The 19178-nt window shown below is 43.7% G+C and overlaps 1 protein-coding gene across 1 annotated transcript in view; it reads right to left on the bottom strand.

The window, feature by feature from the left end:
- LOC145357741 (exostosin-1-like) overlaps nt 1-19178 on the bottom strand; it is a 257169-nt gene that overhangs the window by 64891 nt on the left and 173100 nt on the right. The window contains exon 2 of the mRNA XM_080211185.1: nt 3353-3446. Coding sequence (XP_080067311.1) covers nt 3353-3446 — 94 coding nt within the window. The remainder of the gene's footprint in view (nt 1-3352; nt 3447-19178) is intronic.

Below are 19178 nucleotides of genomic sequence, written 5' to 3'. Positions count from 1 at the left end.
TGATTACCTTGCCCGCTACATGTCACTTGTATGCAGTTGCTCACTTGCTGATAATTTAATTGGACAGGAAACTTCATTATGGTGGGCCAGCTTTTTAATTAGCATGTGTAACATTCAGATACATTTCCCGATGCTTGCTGACGGGAAGCTTGCCACATCTTCAAACTTCCCTGAGTTCAATTGCAAAAGTTCAACCTGATGTTGGGAAGCTGATTTTTGGTTTCCCACTTAACCAGGTTCTTCTGGCCACTTTGTTTCCTGCTCCTGATTCCCCCCTGTGTGTATATCAGTGATTTAAAATGTTAGCTCCATGCTTACAACATGCTTACTTCCAGCTACTGCATACATCGGATGGATGCAGCTGTTACTAGGGGACATAACTATAAGGTTCATGGTGGGAGATATAGGAGGGATGTCCAAGGTAGATTCTTTACTCAGAGTGATTGGGGTGTGGAATGCACTGCCTGCTGTGATAGTGGAGTCGGACAATTTAGGAACTTTCAGGTGGTTATTGGATAGGCACATGGAGCACACCAGAATGACAGGGAGTGGGATAGCTTGATCTCGGGTTGGGACATAGCTCGGCACAACATTGAGGGCTGAAGGGCCTGTACTGTGCTGTACTGTTCTATGTATGTTTCTATATTGATAATCAGTTGAATGCATTGGATATTGCAAAGGCAATGGGTCCTGACAATATTCCAGCAAGTACTGAAGGCTTGTGCTCCAGAACATGCCAAATATTCCAGCAAGTACTGAAGGCTTGTGCTCCAGAACATGCCACAGCCCTGGCCAAGCTGCTCCAGTATAGCTACAACATTGGCAGCCCTCATTCTTCTAAAGTCCTAGTTTAGACCTAATTTACTTAGTCTCTCATTATAGATCAACCTTCTCATCTCGGAATCAATCTAGTGTACGGCCTCCAACGCAAATATACAATTTCTTAAATACGGAGACTGTAAATGCACTCAGACCTCCAGATGTGGTCTCACCAAATCCCTGTCCAACTACAGCAAGGATTCTTTATTCTTGTAATCCAATCCCTTGCAATAAACGTCGACATGTCATTTGCCTTTCTAATTGCTTGTTGTGTCTCCACGCTAAATCCCTGTGTTCCTTGTGCAAGTACATCCAACTCCCTCTAAACATCAACATTTACAAAGTTTTAAACCATATTCTGTTTTCTATTCTTACTATCAAAGTGAATAACCTCACACTTCCCCACATTTTCCTTCACCTGTCACCTGCTGCCCACTCGCTTAACCTATCGAGGGGCTGGATTTTCCAGCCGTGTGAACCTGAAGACCGGAAATGACCACCTGAGGTCTTTACGTCGTCTGCCGAATTCTCCATCCCACCCGCTACAATTCCCACGGTGACTGGTCAGGAAATTTGTTTGGCACCTTATCGAATACATTTTGTAAATCCAAGTAAACAACACCTCACCTTATGAGTTCCATCCTCAACAGAAAAATCTGTTAAATTTGTTGTATTTTCCCTCTCTTAAAACTATGTTGACTTTTCAAAGAATCATAGAATCCCTACAGTGTAGAAGGAGGCCATTCAGCCCATCGAGCCTGCACCGACAGTGATCCCACCCAGGCCCTATCCCTGTAACGCCATACATTTACCCTGCTAATCCCCCTGACACTAATTCATCATGGCCAATCCACCTAACTCTCACATCTTTGGACTATGAGAGGAAACCAGAGTACCCGGAGGAAACCCAGACAGACACAGGGAGAAGTGCAAACTCCACACAGACAGTGACCCAAGTCGGGAATTAAACGTGGGTCCCTGATGCTGTGAGGTAGCAGTACTAACCACTGTGCTACAATGCCACCTTCTGATCCGATCATACTATAATTTTCGATTTTAAGAATTCTTTAATAAATGGTCACTTGGTGGTACAGAATTTGTGTATCATTGAAAAAAGTGACATGCTGTTGAAGCTTTTCATCTTGCACCCATCAGGATTGATTCACAAGGATAGCATATTTCAAAGGGAAAGAACAATTTATGCTGTATGAGAATTGGTTAGATCCTGGAGACAGGTGAGTGGTGTGGGATGGGGGTCACTGGCAAGGAGGGGGTGGTTGAGGATACTCCCATTTCCCAATGCTGTGTCCCTTGATGAGGCACTGAGTGCCTGGTAGGCTGTCCAAAAGGATGGGATTTTGGAGGCACAGGAGACCTGCACTCATATTGTTTAATAACTAAGCCACCATAATCCTTTTATGAATATACACTGGCTTAGAGTCCAGATTTATCAAAGGATTATTTGAGCAAGAGTTTGTTTTGACACTTAGAGAAAATTGTTGACTGCACGTTTATCATCTGTGCTTATAAGAAGTTTTTTTCTATCTCTGTGATCTTTTTTGTAAATGTCTCAAAGTTTATTGCACAAGATTGAGAGGTGTGTGACGTATGAAGTTTCTGTTAATGGAACCTTAATGGTCTGTGTGATTGAAATTTCTATATGGTTGTCGGAACAGCAGTATTTTTTCAAAAGAAGATTTGAGAAGGGCGTTTATTTAGCAGTTCTACACATGCCATTGTTATGATAGAGTTCGTTGGTTCTGTACATAGTACATTTTGGGTGAATGAGCATGGAAGGACCATGAGTTGAAATGAGTTGTTTCGGTGGGGACATGGGAGTCATGGGTTAGATCTTTAGACCATACTTTTTGAAAGGTTCCTGAATCCAGACTATGGTTCACAAATTCTTAGAGGTATGTGAATGGAAGAACAAGCTTGAGGGGCTAATGATCTTACTGCCCCAATGTTTCTTCACTAGCAAGAAAATGGTTGTGGTACATGTGAAAGTGGAGATGATTGAACAGAAACAGGAGTGGTAAAATTGTGGCTATGTAACTGGACAATTAACCAGGACCAAAAATACAAGGATCATAAGTTCAAATCCGGCCATGACAAGTTGAGAACGCTGGATATTGTCTGCTGGACAATGTGGAAAGGTCTAACGGAACTAGGTGAGGGCAAAGCATGCTAATAATAGGGCATGGAGCATGAGACAATGGGAGGGAATGGCATGGTAGACTATGTCAAAGAGAACAGAGAGTAGAAGGGAAAGGATATTGCTGGAGTTAACCAAGGTGGTCACAGCCCTGTGTGCAGAAATTGAACTGAAAGGGATGAAAGATAAAAGATTGAGGAGTTAGACACCAAAATAAATTGGTTAATATTCCGAGTAGCATTCTTTAACATCTCTACCCCAAATACTAATGTTAGTTTTCTCAGTGTGGACAGACTTGCTGTACAAATCCAGCTTTTTTCTGTTTTTATTTCACATTCATACACAGCTCAACCTTGCAAATGTTGGACATTGTGTTACCTGAAGAGATTCCAGAAATCGGAAGGAGCCCAGTCTTCTCCCCCTTGGAACAAGGCAGAAGGTGGAGTTGTGCAGCAATTCCTGATAATCATACCTGAAAAAGGGAGGCAAAACCAATGCTCATTCATATAAAGCTCCTTTATTTAAATGTTGAAACTAAACCCATGGTCTTGCCTGTTCTCTATCTCTGCAACTTCTCACAGTTCTGCAAACCAGCCATGTTCTCTCTGTTCCTCCAATTCTGGTCTCTTCTATCCCGAATTTTAAACATGCCACCAGTGATGGCCGTGCCTTCAGCTGACTTGGCCTTGAGCTGTGGAATTCCCTCCCTGAACCTCTCTGCTTTTCCTTCCTCCTTTACATGCACTCTTCAAAATTTCCTTCTCTGACCAATGTTTTGGTCAGCTGTCCTAGTGCACCCTGTTCTGGCTCAATTGGAAATTTTGTTTGATAATGTTCCTGTGAAGTGCCTAGCAAGATTTAAGGCACAATGTAAATGCAAGTTATTCTTTGTGGACGTTTAAAATCCCCATTATAAAGGTCTGAATAGCTCACTGATCACAGGTGCCAAAGGTTGGGTGGCTCTATTCAGCTAGTCCAGGTGAGATAAAGTGGACAGTGTTGGGATGGTAAAGCCAAGGGAAGAAAGCACTGGAGGTAGGGTGGTGCCTGAAAAATTCATGTTCCTCTTAACAGCACAAAAATATTTAGAAAGGCCCTTTACAACTGTTTGCAGTGGCCTGTGCTAGACTCAGTCAGCCTACACCAATTTCCAAAGGATTGAGGGTACATCGGGACATAAAAATTAGGAGCAGACGTAGGTAATTTAGCCCTTCGAACCTGCTCTGCCATTCAATCAGATCATAGTTAATGTCTCCCTTGTCTCCAATCCACCCCCTCACCTGCTCCCCATATCCCTTGGACCCATTTTCAAAATTAGAAATTTATCCATCTCCTACTTGAAACCACTTAACGATTCAGACTCCACTGCACTATGGGGCAGTGAGTTCCACAAATTCACCACCCTCTGCAAGAAGTAGTTCCTCCTCATCTCAGTTTTAAATCTGTGTGTTGTTTGATCTCATGCACCTGGCAATCATTAAAGTCTGCAAAAATGTACCATCTGACCCCCCCCCTATTTGAACCCTTTATCAGATTAATTAACAATCTGAATAATCTCACCTATTCACTACCTGAGGCGGAGGTCAAGACTCCAGTGTTTATGGGTTAATAAAGTTCACATTTGTTCCCTTAAGCGCCTGTGCCACTCATTTCGAGATTCCCAACCAAAATGAAATCGACCCAGGTATCATTGAGAATTACGATATCGTTATTTTCAGCATGGTTCCGATGAAACTCCAACCCTTATCTCTCTAGTAAGTGGCAAAGCACCACAACTGGACAGCTCATATCATTCAGGCTAAAACTACTAATTCCAATTTATTGCAAAACATAAAGATAGAGGGGGATAAATAAATCAACACAGTACATAATACCATCTGGTACTTTTAAATTAAAAACAAAATCAATATAAAAAGGCTCTTCACAATTCTTCAGAGTCCTTTTGACAGTGATTTGGATGGCAGTAAATACAGATACTGGGTATCATGAAGTTCACTGCTGCAACACAGAACTAACTGATTGAAGAATGTAGACTGGTCAATCACTTGAGGATTAATCGCAAACTAACAGACCTCCAAACACAAAGCTTTTGTTCAAAGGCTCAATGAAGCATATTGAACTCAGCTGTTTTAACACAATGATTCACATCTCAGCCTAGATTCACATACCCAGGAAATGCTAAATGTTTGTGATAATGTACTTACTATCTGACCCTCCATTTGTTCCCTTCACCCGACTAATTAACAGATCAAACAGTCTGCCCTCCTCTCTTGTACACAGCCAGTTCTTAGTTCTTGTGAGGAAAGAGAATTTTCATTTCCATTTCAGGCACTATAGAATTACACGGGGCGATCTTACCAGCTCGCCGCGCGGGCGAGAATAAAAAACCTTTGCTATCCTCCTGGCCCTGTTTGGTTGGCGAGATTGGCTTCATGCCCAGAAAGATTGCAAAGCTAATTAATATAAATGTAAACCAATTTACCCTGCTCCCGCATGGCATCTTCCAGCCTCCTGGAATTTACCCCCTCACCGATGTGATATTACACCAACGAGAATCAGTGCTGGTCTCCACCAACACAAATCAGATGCCATAGCCACACTGGGGGGTTCAGAGCCCGACCGAAGTTGGGCAATGTCCATCGGGCAGTGGCCCCCCACAGCAGTGACTATTTTGCATATTCGCAGTGCCAATGCTCTGGGGGGGATTATGTAAGGGAGGCTATGCAAGGGGGAAGTATACAAGGGGAGCTGTGCAAGGGAGGATATGCAAAGGGGGATACGCAAGGGAGGATATACAAGGTGGTGCTGTGCGAGGGAGCGCTGTGCAAGAGGGTGCTGTGCGAGAGGGCGCTGTGCGAGAGGGTGCTGTGCGAGAGGGCGCTGTGCGAGGGAGTGCTGTGCGAGGGGACACTGTGGGAGGGGACGTTGTGTGAGAGGATCTCTGTGAGGGGGCTATGTAAGGAGGCGCTATGCAAGGATTATAAGAGGGGCTATGAAAGAGGCAAGGTTATGCAATAGAGTAGGCTTTGCAAGGGTGGAGGTAACTATCTTGCAAAGGGGGGGCTATGCAACGGCGTGTTATGTAAGGGGGCTATGCAAGGGGGAGCTATGGAAGGGGGGAGTGCAGTGGGTGGTCAGCAGGGGGACAGGGCATGCAGGAGATGCGGCATAAGGGTCCGCCAGGGGACTCATCGGGAGGGTCCTGATGCCCAATGTTGATGTGAGGATGGGGTGACAATACTGCCAATGACGGGGGGAGGGGGGTCTGATGTTTGTGGGGGGGGGGGGGCGGTGAGGGGGGGGGAAATGGAAGGATGTCCCCCGGTTCACTGAAAGATCGGGGAATCCTGCTCAATGGTGTTTGAACTCTCTGCAGCTGGCTTCATCAGCTTTACTGACGCTCTTTGGGAAGATTTCTCCCTGTTACAGCTCAGGAGACAAACATTCTGCCCATTGGTCTTGGATGGTTCTTTGAAAGAGATCTACAATTGGACCCAGTCCCCTACTCTTTCCCGATAGCTCTGAGAGCTTTCTCCTTCAAGTATTTATTCATTTATTTTTGAAATTTACAACTGATTCTCCTCCCACGACCATTTCAGATCATGCAGTCCATATCAAAAAATGCACAGTGTTAAAAGAAAAACTTGCTTCATCTCATTTCTGGATCATTCTTTAATGAATAGGTTAGCTGGATGGCTGGCCAGTGATGCAGGAAGATGCCAACAGTGCAGGTTCAATTCTTTGTCCCAGCCAAGGCTATCCATGAACTTGCCTCTCACCTGAGGTGTAGTGATTCTCCCCACCAACCAAAGGGGAGAGCAGCTTATGGTCAGCTGGGACTATAACGACTTTACCATGAGTTGAAAATCATTCCCAGCATTTTGGAGCTAAGTTTCTGTCACAATGACGGAGGCAATTCTCTTTTCAATGTGCCTGCATAACAGTGTGGGGACCTTGATCAAAGGGAGAGGGGCAGAGAGAATGGGAGGTGGGGGGAGAGAGTTGTTCATTAATCTGGCCGCAGATATAACTTATTGCAACTCTTTCTGGTGCAGAACTCCTTTTTGACCTGTGCCCAATAGATGTGTAAATTCTTTGGTGGGGAGATAAGGTGTTGAGGGCAATATTTTACTCTCCTTCTGGCCTGTAGCACACTTCCTCCTTTTTCCATTGTGAAAGTGCAGACTGACATTCCCATGGGAAAACCTTTATCTGTTCGTGAGTCACTTTGACTGAGGTAGAATAGGAATAGGTCATTCGCAGTTGCTCCACTATTGAAAACAGTCACGGCCGATCTTCTATCTCAACACAATAAGTTCATAAGTTCATAAGATATAGGAGCAGAATTAGGCCATTCGGCCCATCGAGTCTGTTCCACCATTCGATCATGGCTGATATGTCCCTCATCCCCATTTTCTGGCTTCTCTCCATAATGCTTTGACCCATTACCTATTAAAAACCAGTTTAACTCCTTAAATTTACTCATTGTCCCAGCATCCACCACAGTTTGGGGTAGCGAATTCCACAGATTCACAATCTTTTGGGAGAAGTAGTTTCCCCTCAACTCTGATTTAAATTTGCTATCCATTATCCTAAGACTATGACCTCTTGTCCTAGGATGTCTCAAAAGAGGAAGCATTCGCTCCACGTCTACTTTATCCATACCTTTCACTATCTTGCACACCTCAATTTGATCTCCCCTCTTTCTTCTAAATTCCAGAGAGTATAGACCAAAACTGTTCAATCTCTCTTCAAGTGAAAAGCCCCTCATCTCTGGAATCAAGCTAGTGAACCTCCTCTGGACTGCTTCCAATACCATTACATCTTTCCTCAAATTTTTCCATACTACTTGACACCTTTAAGGTCGAGAACATAAGAACATAAGAACATAAGAAATAGGAGCAGGAGTAGGCCATCTAGCCCTTCGAGCCTGCCATGCCATTCAATAAGACCGTGGCTGATCTGTCGTGGCTCAGTTCCACATTCCCGCCCTCTCCCCATAACCCTTAATCCCCTCTCTTATCAAAAACCCATCAACCCGCGTCTTAAAAATATTTAGCGAGGTAGCCTCCACCACTTCAACGGGCAGAGAATTCCAGAGATTCACCACCCTTTGAGTGAAGAAGTTCCTCCTCAACTCCGTTCTAAACCACCCCCCTTTATCTTGAGGCTGTGCCCCCTAGTCCTACTGTCCTTTCTGAGTGGGAAGAGTCTCTCCACCTCTATCCTATCCATTCCATTCATCATCTTATACGTCTCAATGAGATCTCCCCTCATTCTTCTAAACTCCAACGAGTACAAGCCTAGTTTATTCAGCCTCTCCTCATAGCTCAACCCCCTCAACTCCGGTATCAGCCTAGTAAACCTCCTCTGCACTCCCTCCAAGGCCAAAATATCCTTGCGTAAGTACGGCGACCAAAACTGCACACAGTACTCCAGCTGCGGCCTCACCAATGCCCTATACAGCTGCAGCAAGACCTTCCTACTTTTATATTCAATCCCCCTCGCTATGAAGGCCAGCATCCCATTCACCTTCCTGACCACCTGCTGCACCTGCAGGCTGGGTTTTTGCGACTCATGCACAAGGACCCCGAGGTCCCTCTGCACCATCGCCTGCTGAAAGTTTTTCGCCCCGTAAGTGGTAGGGTTGCGATCTCTCCAGGATTGTCCAGAAATTATAGGCTATCCTCCAAAATACTGCTGCAAACAAAACCCTTGAGAAAGGAGGAAAAAGACAGTAAAATGGGGAAATAAGAATACTGGCCTGAACTGATCTTGTGCACTTTAAAATGGAACACCAGTAAAACAGGGAAAATAAGAATACTACTCCGAACTATTATTTTCTTCGGTGGGGGAGGAGGAGCAGAGAAGGGAGGAGGGGAGGAGGGGAAGGGGCATCTGACCGATCAACAACAGTGAACATAAAGCATAGGATTCAGTCTGAAAAGGCAAGCTAATGAAACGGGTTAAAATAAAAACATCTACAAAACCCATTCTGCTTTGAGCATGTGATGCTCCGATATATTTGCCATCAATTCAGCCAGATTTTAATGGAGGGCAAATCCAGGAGGCTTGCTGATACAAGTAAAATCTGTATGAGCCTACTGGGACTTGGTAGGCAGATTACAGGAAGGGCAAAAACGCAAATCATCCTGAGTCTCATTGTTCAAGATCATCCCTGTGCTCTCCCAGTATCACCAACGTAGCAGTGTCGTCCACCCCATAATTTTTAGTGCGTCTTCAAACTGAGTCTTTGCACAGCACATAATTAGTATAAAAGAGCTGTGACTCAGCCATACAGACACACCAACACCAGCTGCCAGTCACTTATCGTGCTCTTGAAAGGCCAGAAGATTGTAATATTGGCACTGTCATGCTGCGCTGCTTATCCAGAAACGCAATGAGTGTAGCCTACCTTCCCCAAACAGTGAGATTCAAGGAAGACTCGGCTCCTCAGAAGTTGAAAGATAGAACTTCCACTTACGTAGCGCCTTTCACAACCTCAGGATGTTCCAAAGCGCCTGTCAGTCATTTAAATACTTCTGCTGTGAGCCACAGCTGCTGTAGGAAACACAGCAGCCAATTTACACACAGCTAGCTCCCACAAACAAATTACAATAGATGCTGGAATCTGAAATAAAAACAGAAAATGCTGGAAAATTTCAGCAGGTCTGACAGCGTCTGTGGAGGGAGAATAGAGGCAACATTTCGAGTCAGGATGACCCTTTGTCAGAGCTCAATACAGTAGAAAATAGGACGAGATTTATACTGTTAGGGTGGGGTGAGGGATTGACAAAATGTCACAGGCAAAAAGACAAAGGCCAATGAAGGTGGACAGGGTGAAGGAGACAAAGGGAAATCTTGTCAGGGAGAAGCCCTGACGAAGGGTCATCTAGATGCGAAATGTTGGCTCTCTCCACAGATGCTGTCAGACTTGCTGAGATTTTCCAGCATTTTCAGGTTTTCATAGAATCATAGAATCCCTACAGTGCAGAACAAGGCCGTTCGGCCCATTGAGCCTGCACCAACAACAATCCCACCCTGGCCCTATATCCATAACCTCACGTACTTACCCTGCTAATCCTCCTGACACTAAGGGGCAATTTAGCATGGCCAATCGACCTAACCCACACTTCTTTGGAGTGTGGGAGGAAACCAGAGGAAATCCAGATTCCAGCATCCACAGTATTATCTCAACTCTTATTTTAGTGTTTAACTCACTGTCACTTCTCTTCCAGGAATACTTACCGTGAAGAAGTACCGCCCTTCTCTCCGACAGGATTTCTGTTTCTCTCTTTCACCCCGTCCACCTTCATTGCCCTCAGTCTTCCTAACTATGACATCCTTGTCAATCCCCACCCCACCCTTACAGTATAAATCTCATCCTATTTTCTCTTCAGCTCTGACGAAGGGTCACCCAGACTCGGAACACTGGCTCTATTCTCTCTCCACAGAAGCTGTCAGACTTGCTGAGATTTTCCAGAATTTTCTGCTTTTGTCCCACAAACAGCAATATGGTGATGACCTGATGATCCTGTTCAGTGACATGAGTGAAAGAGTAAATATTGGTCCCTACTTTCCTTCTAATAGGGCCATGAGATCTCTTCTGTCTTCCTGAGATGTTTTCACTTAATGGGCAGGATTTTACGGCCTTGCTTGTCCCAAAACCATAAAATCCCGCCCAAGGTCAACTGACTTTTCCACATTCTGCCCCTCGCCCGCTCCGATTCCCGTGGCGGCCGGACGGTAAAATTCCAGCCAATATCTCTGCCGAAACACTCTGCCCTCTAATAATACAGCATTCCATCAGAACTGTGCTGGGACCGTCAAAACAGATTTTGTGTTGAAGTCTCTGAAGTGGGACTCTAACCCACGATCTTCTGATTCAGAGGTGAGATTGCTACCCACTGAGTCACCGCTGACAATTAATGAAGAGTCGTGTTGCTGGGGAAGGTGAACAATGTGAGAGTTCTTGCAGTGTTGGAAGATGAGTGACAATGGCACTGACTCAAGTGATAGCACAGTCCCATTGTTCTCACTGAAGGATGAAGGACTCGTGACTAACTGCAGCGTCAGTATGAAAGACTCTGAAGATCTTCCTAAGGAGCAATGAGCCAATTAGTGAATGCTAGTGCCTTGTACACCAACCACTCCTTCATGCATCAACCCAGATCCTGAGAATTGTTAAATTTATTCAACTGTATGAGGCAGTGTGCTTGAATCACAGAAATGATCCAAGAAGTCCACACCAATGTTTATGCTCCACACAAAGCTTCTGCTCCTACTTCACCATACTCTTAAATACTACTTCTATTCCTTTCTCCCCCCTCATGCATTTATCTAATGTTTTATTAAATACATTTGTGATACTTGCCTGAACAACTCCACGTGATGGCAAATTCCACATTCTACCACTCCAAGGGTAAAGAAATGTCTCCTGAATTTCCTATTGAATTTATTGCTGGGAATCTTTTATTTATGGTGAATTCTGGTCTCCCTCCTAAGAGAAAGCATTTTCTCTACATCTACCCAATTAAACCCCTTCATAATTTTCAAAGATCTTGATGAATTCACCACTCCAAAGTTCCCCTTCAATATTTCCTTCTACGTACTACCTCTTTTTTCTTTGGACCTTCTTCAGTGTTTCTATGTCATTTTATAAAATGGAGATAGAGAATTGTGAATAATACTCCATAGGTGGAATTTAATGCCCACTCCCAAGGCAATTTTGGTGTCATAGGGGGCAGTTAATTGGGTAGGAAGGTGGTGGTTAGGATTCTGCTGACTTCCTGCCTCTGCCCCGATTAAGTCCATGAAAGAAAGGCTCACAGAGTCCTTCTCATCTTAATGCCCCCCTCTTGAGGCCTCATTTGGTTGCCATAGATATTAACCTCGTGACTGGTGGGGGTCTTGCCATGCGGAAGGCCTGATACAGAAACCCCTGGGTTTGTTTCTTTCAGAGGAAGGTTGGGGGGTGGGGGTGGTGGGGGGGAGGTGCTGCGCGTACACCTTTATTTAAAAGCATTCAGTGCTTGTTGGAGGTGCCCAGCTTCAGAAAGGGTGTGTCTGCTGGGAGCCACCTCCCTGTCTTTGCTCCTGAACCCTTCCAACCACTGTAGCATTGGCCCCTCAGTTGTACAATCTGCAATGATAGCTATTGGCCAATCAGAGACTGGCAGCTCTCAGTGAGGGTTGCGGGATGGATGGGATTTCCCAGGAAGTGTTCCTGTCCCCAATAACCTTGAACCCAGGGGAACATCTGCTGCTGCCCACTTGGAGAGGTGCTTAATATGGCAGGGCAGGCCTCCCCGAACCGAGTTGATGGAGGGCCCTCCCTGTCTTCCTTGCATGTGGGCAAGAGTCCCATCACCTCCATTACATATTATCCCATTTATGGTTTAGCCAAGGTTCTGTACAAGTTTAACATAGAAGTGAATGCTAGTGCTTTGTTTGTTTGTACTTTATTTAAATTATAAAAATATGCATTTTTAATAGCAAGGTAGGATTAATGTACAAGCAAATGACAAAAGTTGCTCATTCATGGACAATGAGAACAATTCATTCTCATTCCACTGCTGAAAAGACATCTCATTACATCTTGAACATGGCTCTGAATCCCAGCAGATTCCAGTCAGTGAACAGCCCCAGCACTGTGCAGACTGACTCTCTTCATGTGCCAATAAAACCTATCATTATTCTGACTTCCTCATTGAACTGGAAGGGAGCCTGGGGACATCAGGACTCCTAATCTGTACCTGCTCTGGAGCATCGGGGTCTGCGTGCATTTGGAACTGATTTATTTGATAGTAAACTCACTAGCTTTCGAGGGGTTTCCCTCTTCTTCAGGTGAATGGCCACTTTAGGACTTGAACATTATCGGCCACTTTAGGACTTGAACAGCAGGTTAGGTGTAAAGATTCGCATTCTAATCAGTAATCTGTAAACTGTCTGTGCTTTATATGCTCTGTCTGAGGCCAGAACTCTCCATTCACCTGAAGAAGAGGGAAACTCCTCAAAAGCTAGTGAGTTTACTATCAAATAAATCGGTTGGACTTAAACCTGGTGTTGTCAGACTTTTTACTGTGTTTACCCCAGTCCAACGCCGGCATATCCACATCATGCATTTGGAACTGACAGCTATGTTTTTTTTTGCGTGATTAAAATACGTAAACTGGACACATTTTAACCAATCTGGCTTTGAATCTCGTGAGATTGCTGGAACAGAGGTTTTACACGCCACTGTAATTTGCTTTACACTAACTTCAACAGAGAGTAAGATCAGACAGTGTGGAATATCCAGCATAACACACCCATCGATTTAACAAAAGGTGTCTGTGTTAAAATTGGACTTAAAACTACTTTTACATTTTTGCCTTGACTTGTCCCTGTCCAATGTTGTGCATCAGGTTTTAGTCATTACACTTTTTCTAAAGGATTTCTATCAGTGGCAAAGCAAACATTGGAAATAAAATGGTCCAGGCCATTACTCTATCCATCCCTTTCTAAGTCCAATTGTAATTAGAAATTACAATTAGTGGATCAAATGGACATTAACAGAATTTCTGAAATGAAAGACATTTTGATGGGAGTTTTGTCCGATGCATGCACATTTAAATTATTGCACCAGAACTACAGAATCTCTACAGTGGAGAAAGAGGCCATCCAACCCATCAAATCCTCACCAACTCTCCAAAAGAGCAGCTCAGCCAGTCCCCCTCTCCCATCCTATCCTTTAACACCATGCATTTACCATGGCTAATCCACGTAGACTACATACGTAAGGGGCAATTTAGAATGGCCAATCCACCCAACATATTTGGACCATGGGAGAAAACTGGAGCACTTGGGGGAGACCCATGCAGACATGGGGAGAACGTGCAAACTCCACACAGATAGTGACCTGAGGCCAGAATCGAAGGTGGGGTCCCTGGCACTGTGAGGCAGCAGTGCTAACCACTGTACCATCGTTCTGTATGAAGAACATATTGAAGGTTTTTATGGAAACAGTGTCACAACTAACCTAACACTTGTGTGCACAGAACTAACAAATTATGCCAACTAAACTTGAAGTCTGGCACAGATAGAAGACTGCAGTTTGTGCAGCCTACTGGCTATATTAAGGAGCTGCATTTGATTGCATAAAGCAGAACAAGCATTAATCTTTTGCAAATATTTATTAAGCTTTTGATGTCTGGGGTGTAGCACCATTAACACGCGAATTGAGAGAAAATTATAATCGCAGGCACATACTAAGCTGTTCAAACCCTGTCCCTTTACCCATGGTACTTCTGTGTTTCTAAATAAGAACTTCCGAAGTAATTACTGCACTGATTCCAGGGCCTATATTACTGAGCAAGTAATCCAGAGATAATTATCTTAATAATTCAAAACACATTAAGGTGGTTGGAGAATTTGATCTCTTTTTTTTAGATCTGGAAATATAAAGCTGGAATGAATAACAGACTCAGTAAAAAGGACAGGTGCAAAAGGATTCAAATAAGCTTTAAAGAAATCACAAGTTTTTTTTAATGCCACTGTGAGTTTTTCACAAGTTTTTTTTAATGACACTGTGAGTTTTTCTGCTGGATGTTGCTTATAGCAATGTCCTGGAGATTAATCTTCAACTCCTGGTGATTTGAAGGCAATTCTGAAGGTTTGGTGATCCCATTGAATGCACCTTCACATCAAATCCGGCAAAATGTTTCATTTGGCCGGAGTGCAGGAAGGCAGCCAGTGGCCGGGACAGTACATCAACCATGGGACCATCCCCTTGGACGAGGAGTGAAGGAAAATTAGAAAAAGAAGAAACTGTCACAACAGACGGCAACCAATTCCAACTGGTTCATCACTCACAAGGGAGACCTTCAGCGTCCTTCATGCCTGTGGTGTCTATTAGCCGCGAGTCCTTCATGCATGAGTGGGAACAACGGGGCTGCAGTATCACCGTTGTTTTATTAATTCTCAGTGTTGCTGTCACTCTTCATTTATGCCACGCTCACAGCAAGCGATAAGATATTCTTGAAATGTACTAACAGTAAAAATGGAACAACAAGGCCATATAATTCTCTTTTAGGTCCTAACCATGACTCAGTGGGTAGCGTCTTGCCTCCTGAGATAGAAGGTCATGAGCTCAAGTCTCAGCACAGAGACCTGGGCACAAAACCCAAGTTGGCATTCCAGTGCAGTACAGGGGAGGAGACCTTAAACCAAGACACCATCTGCTCCCTCTTTGTGTCACATAAAAGATCCTCCGAGACTATTGCAAAGAAAAGCAGGAATCCTTGATTGTTCAACTCACATCCCTGCAAGAGACTACCTGGTCATTATCAAACCACTGTCTGTGGGAGCTTGCTGTGCACAAATTGACTGCTGAGTTTCTGGCATTACAACTGTGCTGTCTGTAGTGTAAAGGATTCCTATTAAATATAGAGAACCTGAATCCTACAAATCCTCTGAGAGAGCTGAGAACGAGGTCAGAGATTTTGGTAAAACCATCACAACAGTTATCTCTGTAGACCAGGGATTAAGGCAGAGACTTAATTTGATTTTGATTTGATGTATTATTATTGTCACTTATTGGTATACAGTGAAACGGATTGTTTCCTGCGCACTATACAGACAAAGCATATTGTTCATTGAGAAGGAAAGGAGTGCAGAATGTAAAATTACAGTCATAGCTAGGGTGTAGAGAAAGATCAACTTAATGCAAGTTAGGTCCATTCAAAACTCTGACAGCATCAGGGAAGAAGCTGTTCTTGAGTCCGTTGGTACGTGATCTCAGACTACCTACTCCTGCTCCTATTTCTTATGTTCTTACGTTCTTATTGTGTCTTTTTCCTGACGGAAAAAGGTGGAAGACAGCATATCCAGGACGCATGGGATCCTTAATTATACTGGCTGCTTTGCAAGGTAGCGGGAAGCGTAGACAGAGTCAACAGATGGAAAGCTAGTTTGTGTGATGTATTGGACTACATTCACAACCTACCTTCACAATTCAGGGGGAGATGTAGGATAATGTAGATCATGTATTGAATAGTCAATGACTTGGGCGGGGAGAGATGTGGTGCAAAGGGTTAGTGTTAAAAAGGCAGTCTACATCATCAGTGACGTAAGATCACATGACAGAGCCTACCGAGGGATGGTTCTGTGTGAAGTCTTATGTTAGCCTTTTCTTGTACAAAGTGAGATGAATGTTGAATAAAAGGTAAAGTTTATCAACAGCCTTGCCTCCAGCAGTTTCTATTGATGCTCGCCAAAGACAATCTAAGCTAAGATCCACAACGATGACAACAGATCTTCAATTCAAAAGTGCTTTTATTTGCTGTGAAGCGCTTTGGAATGCCCTGAGGTCACGCAAAGCAATGCGAGCATTGTCTTGTCCTCTGAATGAGTATCCAGGTCACTCCATGTATTGAAACAGAGTTTATATTGGATCACACCAATTTGATTAGTGGTGGGGTGGTCAGGATCTCACTTGCAATACTTGCCATGTTCCTGTGGTAGTCATGATGTAACCTGGTGTTGTGAGACGTCTTGCTGTGTTCCTGTAGGACAAGGTTGTGGGAATTTGGAGCTGTGGCTCCTCATGAGCTTTGGGAAGCTGAAGTGGTAAATCAGTTAAGCAAAACAAGACCTGGATGGTTGTATAGGGAGAATGATAGAGGGGGGAGAGAGGGGCAGAGGGGGAATCTGTTGAATGTTGATTATTTGTGTCATCGTTTTGTTTATTATTTAATATACTCTATTTTGCTTAGATCAGCAAAGTTATAGAATTTAACATGACAGAAGACAGCCACTTGGCCTGTTGAGGATTAACTAGACAACGCACAATGAGTACTCAATCTCCTAAGCTTTTATTACTTGCCAGGAAGGAGAACAGACACAATGAATTTCACTATGATGTTCTGTTGATTCATACGGATAATTAGCAGTTTTAGTTATTACAACAAATGAAAAACAAGCAATTTTCTCATCCTTTATTTGCATACATAATCCACCAATCATAGCATAGTTTTTTGCCCTTTCTTGTCCAATAGAAAACCATCTCCTTCATTAGCATAATATGTCACCATGTCTTTATTTTTGTATTTGCCATAGTAACTCGTCTTTCATCCTGTGACCAAGGCCGGGAATGCAGTGTTTATGAAACTGACACAAGGTTAGATTAGTTTCTTTCCTGAATACACAATGGCTGACCTTCAACAAGGCATTGTTTCCTTTTTTGCTGACAGTTGCCTTATTGTTGCAACTTATGTTCCACACTTCCCCATCCTTTTTGTCCTTTAAGGACAATTCGATGAGCCTTTCACGAGCTCTATGGATTTTAGTTTTCTAAATCCTTCCTCGGTTGATGGTTTGGCCAAGTGGAAAGGGAGGAGATGGGGAGCTGGGCTGTGAATAGGACCACGAGGGCAGCAAACAGCAAGGAAAAAGTTGGATAACTACATATAGGACAATCAGCAAGGCTGAGCACATAATAAGGTATTTGAGAAGAGTCTTGAAAAAGTCTCCAATCCACCCGCCAATTCTAGGGAGCCAACCACACCAGTCAAAAGGCTTTTCCTGAGCACTGTGTGTAGGAGGTACACTTGCTCCTGAATGGTATCAATCTTTGAAAGAGTTATGTATCCTCTTAGTCTCACTGCCCCACTCTTCCCCATATTTTTCCTGAAAATTCCTCCTTTTCAAGTACTTATCCAATTTTCTTTTGAAAGTTATTATTGAACTTGATTCCATAACCCTTTCAGGCAGCACATTCCAGATCATAACAACTCACTGTTTAAAAACGAAAGTTTTGCCTGGAAGAAATTTGAGGGCACACAACCCAGAGTTTACCTAGGTCTTCAAGTGCGACAGTTGAATGCGACTCAGGCCACCCAATGACAAATTTCTAAGATTAAATTGTTTACAACCCAAGATATGTTCCTCATCGCCAGACTCAAGAGTGGGCAACGCCAGTAGATTTATACTGAAGATTATTACTTATATTTCAAATTCATCCTTCTCATGAAAAGGGTGAATTTGAAATGTAAGTAACAACCTTTTTTGACAAATTTTAAACACGAGCCCATACATTCCATAAATCCAATGCTGTACTAAGTCCGATAAGATAACTTCACAAGATGGACTGGGATGAAAAGGTCCTTTGACACAGTTAATCTCATCTTTTTTGAATACCAAAGTGATAAGATCTAACTATTCCTTAAATCAATCTTGGCCTCCACTATTTCTTGGCAACTTCTGCTGCCTGATCATCAGATATATGAAGAAAATATTTCCTAGTCCCAATGTTATCTTTTACAACCCTGAGCCCTGTTGTCTTATTCCTCTCAAGTGTCTTAAGGTGTCCTCTGAAGCAGCTCATTTCAATGTTGAACGCCCTTAGTCATTCCTCATAGATTGGCATAACTGATAGAATTCCATGTCAGACTTGTTTACCACTTGAATCAGCTCCTGAATTGAAAGCCCTTTCTTTCCTGAGTGAACTATCACAGAGTCATACAGTCAGACAGCGCCAACGACCTGGGTTCAATTCTGGCCTTGGGTGACTATCTGTGTGAGGTTTGCGCTTTCTCCCCATGTTTGATTGGATTTCCTCCCACACTCCAAAGATGTGTGGGTTAGGTTGATTGGCCATGCTAACTTGATCCTAGTGACAGGGGGATTAGCAGGGTAGATGTGTGGGGTTATGGTAATGGAAAGAGATCATTTGGCCTACTGAGTCAGCATGATGGCACAGTGCTTAGCACCGGTGCTCACAGCCTCAGGGACCCAGGTTCCATTCCAGCCTTAGGAGCCTGTGTAGAGTTTGCACGTTCTCCAAGTGTCTGAATGGGTTTCCTACAGTGCTCCGGTTTGCTACAGATGCTCCCACAGTCCAAAGAAGTGCAGATTAGATGTGTTAGTCACAGTAAATGTGTAAAGTTATGGAGAGGCTGTCTGCGTTGGATGTTCTATCAGAGGGTTGGTGCAGACTTGATGGGCTGACTGGCTTCCTTCTGCATTGTAGGGATTCAATGATTCTATGCTCAAAAAGTGGCTACTAATTCAACAACAATGACAACAGCAGAGATGCTAACCAATTTCATTTGGAATATACAACCACATCGGGTTTGGCGAAACCAAAGGAGCCACCATCAGAGAGGCTGTGGAAAAAGACTTCAGCAGGGAAACAGGCTGAAGATCTATCGGTCTCTCTCTCTCT

Source organism: Carcharhinus amblyrhynchos, chromosome 24 (genome assembly GCF_965287045.1).
Source record: "Carcharhinus amblyrhynchos chromosome 24, sCarAmb.v2.hapA, whole genome shotgun sequence".
NCBI classification, from domain to species: Eukaryota; Metazoa; Chordata; class Chondrichthyes; order Carcharhiniformes; family Carcharhinidae; genus Carcharhinus; species Carcharhinus amblyrhynchos.
This window is presented reverse-complemented; position numbering and strand designations above follow the sequence as displayed.